This window comes from Lactuca virosa, chromosome 4 (genome assembly GCF_052849685.1).
Source record: "Lactuca virosa cultivar CGN04683 chromosome 4, Lactuca_virosa_CGN04683_v6, whole genome shotgun sequence".
In the NCBI taxonomy this organism is placed as follows: Eukaryota; Viridiplantae; Streptophyta; class Magnoliopsida; order Asterales; family Asteraceae; genus Lactuca; species Lactuca virosa.
The window spans coordinates 378,369,963-378,376,391 of NC_136429.1; the positions used below are offsets into that span (position 1 = coordinate 378,369,963).

At 29.5% G+C, this 6,429-nt stretch overlaps 1 protein-coding gene across 1 annotated transcript; it reads right to left on the reverse strand.

Annotated features, from left to right (window-relative positions):
* Window positions 1-821: 821 nt before the first annotated feature.
* Window positions 822-2,533, reverse strand: LOC145108787 (Ribosomal L29 family protein). Its single transcript, XM_079045877.1, has 2 exons — window positions 2,146-2,533; window positions 822-1,122 (listed from the first exon to the last, which is right to left on the reverse strand). The coding sequence occupies exons 1-2, from the start codon at window positions 2,470-2,472 to the stop codon at window positions 937-939; spliced, it is 513 nt and encodes a 170-aa protein (XP_078902003.1). The 5' UTR covers window positions 2,473-2,533; the 3' UTR covers window positions 822-936.
* Between the last annotated feature and the right edge of the window lie 3,896 nt (window positions 2,534-6,429).

Genomic DNA, 6,429 nt, shown 5'->3' on the forward strand with positions numbered 1-6,429 from the left:
ATTCTAAGACAAGATTTTCTTTTCTTAAAACATATATAAAAAATCTACTTAAGATTGTAAGTCATAATTAAGCTAGCTTTTAAACTATGATCCAAAACACTTCCATGTCATTTTAAGTGTCACCATGTCATTTTAAGTAACTGGAACTAACATGTGAGCTAAGGGCTTCATAATTTATACTCTATTATATGTACGGGGTTGTGCGGAGTGCACGCATGTATAAGATAGAATTAGAAGCCGGTTCGACGACTAGTCGGGGGTCCACGCGCAGCGCCCCTGGGTCCGGGGTTTCCAAAGGGGCAGCTCCCCTTTGGCGGGGTCTAGGGGCAGCGCCCCTAGCGGGGTCCAAGGGGCAGAGCCCCTGGCTGGGGTCCCGATCTGGAAAATTCAATTTCTTGAGCGTGATTATGGTAAAACTAACGAAACTCGTTAGTTTTTGGTAACCCTAAATCCTCATTAAATTCGGATTAACATTGTTTGCTTCCAAAGCAACTAATGACGGCCCAACCCTAATGAAACCTTAATCGTGTTTAATATATAAGCAGCTCTTCCTCTACAGAAGGGGGTTACGATCTTAAGCTCTCGTTTAATCATACTTTCACAGAATCCTCTAGCATAATGGCTTACGTCTTCTGTGCCTAGAAACGTAAGTGTCCACTTGGATTATCCTAGGCTGAATTTCTTGTAACTCAGGCATAGGGTAGAAATATCAGTTCGGAAAGTGATATCACGATCCACGTTGGTATCCAGATCTCCACCACAAACCCTAAATTTCCCAACAATTATCTTATCCCCTTTGTACTCATCATCAATATAGGCCCTAACACCCAAATATGTCCACCTTCAATTCCAAAAAAACTCATAAATTTTGAAATTCATAACAAATTACACATCTATCAAATTAAAACTAAGGAAACACAATGGGGTTTTAACTGCTTAGGTTGATGCTGATGCAGACTCCTTAGCTTCTTCAGCTGCCTCTTCTTCCTGTAACTTAAGAAGAGATGGAGGTGGTCTTGGCACAATGCTTTTTCTCCATTGCCTGTCAAGCTTCCTTGACTGCCTCTTCCCAACACCATCATCAATTTCTCTTTCTCTTTTAACAGTCAGCATACGAGCAACCTACCACCATATATATTTCAAATAAATAAACTCAAAAAAGGTAAAAGGGAAGAAAAAAAATCGTAAAAGCCACTATATTTTGGTCATTTTTGTGGTTAAGTTATTATATTTTAGTTTCGTCAATGAAAGCCACCCAAGTTTAACAAAACTTTCTATGATGACCAATGACCACTTTAACCTGCTATAATATGTTATAGCAGGTTAAAGTGGTCATAATAGAAAATTTTGTCAAAATTTTCTATTGTGACCACTTTAACCTGCTGAAGCAGGTTAAAATGGTCAACATAGAAAATTTTGCAAAACGTGGGTGTCTTTAATTGACGAAACTGAAATATAGTGGCTTTTAGCATTCTACTTTCATTTATTCTAATTACAACATTGTACTTTTATAGCATCGTCATTTAAATACAAATATTCATATTTCATTGCTATAACTGAATAGATTTTTTTAAGTATAATGTCCTAATAAGAAAAATTATATAAAGTACTAATGCTACAACTAGGTAAATTTTTCAAAGTACCTTGTACATTGTTGTAACAGATACTGTATTACATTACACCAATAAATGAAAGTATGATTGTTATTTCTTGCATTTAACCCTTTATTTTTTCCATTCATTTCTGGAAATGTGCTTCCATTTTTCCAAAAATAATTTTTAAACATCATTTATCCTGACATCACTTTGGCCTCTTTTTTTCCTTTTCCCATTAAACAAAGTGTTGTCTGAATAAGTAAAGTTTAAAGAACCCGTTATTAATATCCGTAGATCCATTCATAAGGTAACAGGAGCATAAACAATCAGATTATCCACGCCAAAATTACTAATTAAGATCCTACCCAAATGCTGCAATTTGTTTCCAGGTTATGATCAGTTTTTAGGGAGAGAATTCATGGGCATCAATTCAAATCGACCATTATAAACATTCTAACAACCCCCAATTCGTAAAAGAAAATCAGTGTAATAATTTCAAATTCGTAAAAGAACCCTAAATTTTTATAAACGAAGCTGAAGAATATCATACCCTTTTTCGCATCCGACGGAACTCGCTGGACTTGAACTCGTTCCTAGCCGACCTCTGAAGACGGAGCATAAACAGCTCTCCTTTAAGATCAACGATTTCGTCGTTAATTTCTTCAGTGGTTTTAGCTCTGATTTCTTTTAATTCTTCTTCTTTCTTGGCCATCATTACAACGGATTGACGCGGAGTTGTTGTTGCTCGAACGGCAGGTGAGGGGAGAACGTGAGCAATTCGTATGCCATTGAAGGAAGATTTGGTTGAAGAAGTGAAGGTGGTTTTGGGAGTAGCTGTAATGGCAGAAGTAGAAGAAGCAATGGAGAGTGTGAGCATCTTGTTGCTGTGGTTATGGTACCAGTCTCCTTTGCACGATGGATTGTTGGAGATAAGGATATTGGGATATAACAGTCCACTTATGGATCGGATCGGGTCGGGTCCATATACCATTCACTTTGGAGTTTGGACATTGGACATTGGACATTGGACACTGGTTGTTTTTCGTTTTAGATAATTTTATTTTCTATAATTTGATTATTATTATTATATATATATTAAAGTTATGAAAAGTTTTAATATAAGCACCTTTTTTTTTCAATTTTAGTCCTCCAACTTACAACATTGACCCTTCATTTTTATGCTTTTGTTCACAAACAACCCTTTCACTTTGGTTTGAATTTTTTATAACACTCGCCTTTTATTACATATTATTAGTATTTAGTCTTTTGGCAGAAATGGTCTCTCATCATTATTATTATTATTGTTAGACAAAATTATATATATATATATATATATATATATATATATATATATATATATATATATATATATATATTAAAGTTATGAAAAGTTTTAACAGTAAAGTGGCACCTTTTTTGTCAATTTTGGTCTTCCAACTTACAACATTGACCCTTCATCTTTATGCTTTTGTTCACAAACAATCCTTTCACTTTGGTTTGAATTTTTCATAACCCTCGCCTTTTATTACATATTATTAGTATTTAGTCTTTTGGCAGAAATGGTCTCTCATCATTATTATTATTATTGTTAGACAAAATTACATATATATATATATATATATATATATATATATATATATATATATATATATATATATATATATATATATATATATATATATATTAAAGTTATGAAAAGTTTTAACAGTAAAGTGGCACCTTTTTTGTCAATTTTAGTTTTCCAACTTACAACATTGACCTTTCATCTTTATGCTTTTGTTCACAAACAACCCTTTCACTTTGGTTTGAATTTTTCATAACTCTTGCCTTTTATTACATATTATTAGTATTTAGTCTTTTGGCAGAAATGGTCTCTCATCATTATTATTATTAGTGTTAGACAAAATTACACGATTGGTCCCTGTGGTTTACCAGATTTAACATTCTCTTTTTGGTTTTAAATTAATGTTATATATATATATATATATATATATATATATATATATATATATATATATATTAAAGTTATGAAAAGTTTTAACAGTAAAGTGACACCTTTTTTTCAATTTTGGTCCTCCAACTTACAACATTGACCCTTCATCTTTATGCTTTTGTTCACAAATAATCATTTCACTTTGGTTTGAATTTTTCATAACCCTCTCTTTTTATTACACAAACAATCCTTTCATTTTGGTTTGAATTTTTCATAACTCTCGCCTTTTATTACATATTATTAGTATTTAGTCTTTTGGCAGAAATGGTCTCTCATCATTATTATTATTATTGTTAGACAAAATTACACGATTGGTCCCTATGGTTTACCAGATTTAACATTCTCTTTTTGGTTTTAAATTAATGTTTTATATATATATATATATATATATATATATATATATATATATATATATATATATATATATATATATTAAAGTTATGAAAAGTTTTAACAGTAAAGTGGCACCTTTTTTGTCAATTTTGGTCCTCCAACTTACAACATTGACCCTTCATCTTTATGCTTTTGTTCACAAACAACCCTTTCACTTTGGTTTGAATTTTTCATAACCCTCGCCTTTTATTACATATTATTAGTATTTAGTCTTTTGGCAGAAATGGTCTCTCATCATTATTATTATTATTGTTAGACAAAATTACACGATTGGTCCCTGTGGTTTACCAGATTTAACATTCTCTTTTTGGTTTTAAATTAATGTTTTATTTATTAGAAAATACTCACCCAATACCATAAACCCACCCACCATCTACCATCACCACCACCACCACCACCGCCAAATTTACATAAATGGTCCATATGGTTTACCCATGGTGACAAATTCAGTCCCTACTACCTGAAAAGACCAAATTACCCTCACATTAACGGACAAAAAGCAACCAACATGCTACTTTACTTTACAAAGCAATACCTTCCGACTCCGGCAACGCCGGGAAATCTTTTTTAGTTTTAATTAAGATATTTAGAAAATTAGAACTCGTTTCATCAAAATTCATTAAAATAATCAAAATATAAAGTATTTTATTATGAAATGACTATGTTTTAAAAAGTATGTTTGAATAATTATATGTTGTATAAAATTAATGTCACAAAATTACTTTAATGAGTAACGACCATTATAACAAAATATGATTACCTGCTTTTATAGCATTTATCAAAATGTTACTGTTGTTAGTCTTGTTATAGTTTTTTTTTTCTTCTTTTTTGGTCCCTATAATTTTTAAAAAGAAAATGATTTTCTCAAAAAAAAATATAGAATTGATATATATATATATATATATATATATATATATATATATATATATATATATATATATATATATATATAGAGAGAGAGAGAGAGAGAGAGAGTGAGTGAGAGAGTGGTTCAAATGAGAACCACAAAAGATTAAGAACCCACATTTAATAAGTAATATGTATTGTGAATATTACTAGACATATCAATCTTAATTTGTCTTTTTGTTAAGAAAAGGGCAAAATTATATTTTTTTTAGTCAAATATTTCCATTCATACAATCATTCTATAGTTTTAACACCAAAATTATGTAAAATGCAATTTTATACAATCCATTTACAGTTTAATACACAAAATTCACACCTTAATACAATCTATTTTACACTAATTCACAAATTTAAAGAAGTCAAACCCAAAGTCTACCACCACCATACGTTACCGCCTACCAGGTATGCCAACATTGCAACCATCTTTTCTTGCAAATCATATATGTATATAAAGTCATGCAATGAGAGGGTAAATATTACATTCATAATTTAATAAACATATTAATTCACTCATTTTGAATTTAACACTAAACAATTAAAAAACTAATGCATTCTTACGTACTTATACAACACAAAAATTAAATATATATTCACAAGAACATTAATACAAAATTTATGAAAAAAATCACAGTAAATTGCAGCGAGTTCACAACTTAATATAGTCAGTTACCGTTTAATACATAAAATTCACAGCTTAATATAATAAATTAACAATTTAATACACTGACATGTCATGTTCTTAACTTAAAACCTACATTTATTCTTTCAGATATGAAGGTTAGTGTTTTTTTTCAGAGTTTAATTTACACAATATTCTTAATTTAAATTTTTGTATAATTTATTTAAATTTAGAAAAAATCATATATGTGTATAATGATTATTTCTTCTCATATTTCAGAAGCAAACATAAAATTCAAAACAAATTCGCAGCATAATACAGTCAATTCACAACTTAATATAGTCAATTCACTGTTTAATACGAAAAATTATTTATTCACATCAATATTATCAACTTAAAAATTATATTTATACGTTCATATATGCAGACATTTCTATGTATTAAATTGTGAATTTATTATATTAAGTTCTAAATAAAATTTACAGCTTAATACATAAAATTCACAGTTTAATACAATACATTTATAGCTAATTTACAAGTATAATATGCCACTGTATTAAAAAAATCATTCACAATTTAATACATATATAAATTATCTCATATTTCATAACTAAACATCAAAATAAAAACATATACAGTTTAGCGAATAAAAAAAATCAAATTTGGCTAAAAAATAAATCAGAATTCACAGTTTAATGCAACATTTGAGACACTAACTCACAGCTAATTCAATATTCCAGACACTAACTCACAATTTAGTGAATAAAAAAATCATATTCACAATTTAATAACTTACATATTCACAAACTAATATATAAAAAACACATATTTACAGCTTAATAACTTAACGAATTTCGTTCAAGCATTTCATCAAACACGTTGTGTGCACCATATATATCAGAACCATAATCACAATAAAATAG

Coding starts and splice junctions, on each gene's coding strand:
- LOC145108787 (XM_079045877.1), bottom strand. CDS start 2,472: ATGCTCACACTCTCCATTGCTTCTTCTACTTCTGCCATTACAGCTACT. Junction 1,123..2,145: donor TCCGTCGGATGCGAAAAAGG/GTATGATATTCT, acceptor ATATGGTGGTAG/GTTGCTCGTATGCTGACTGT.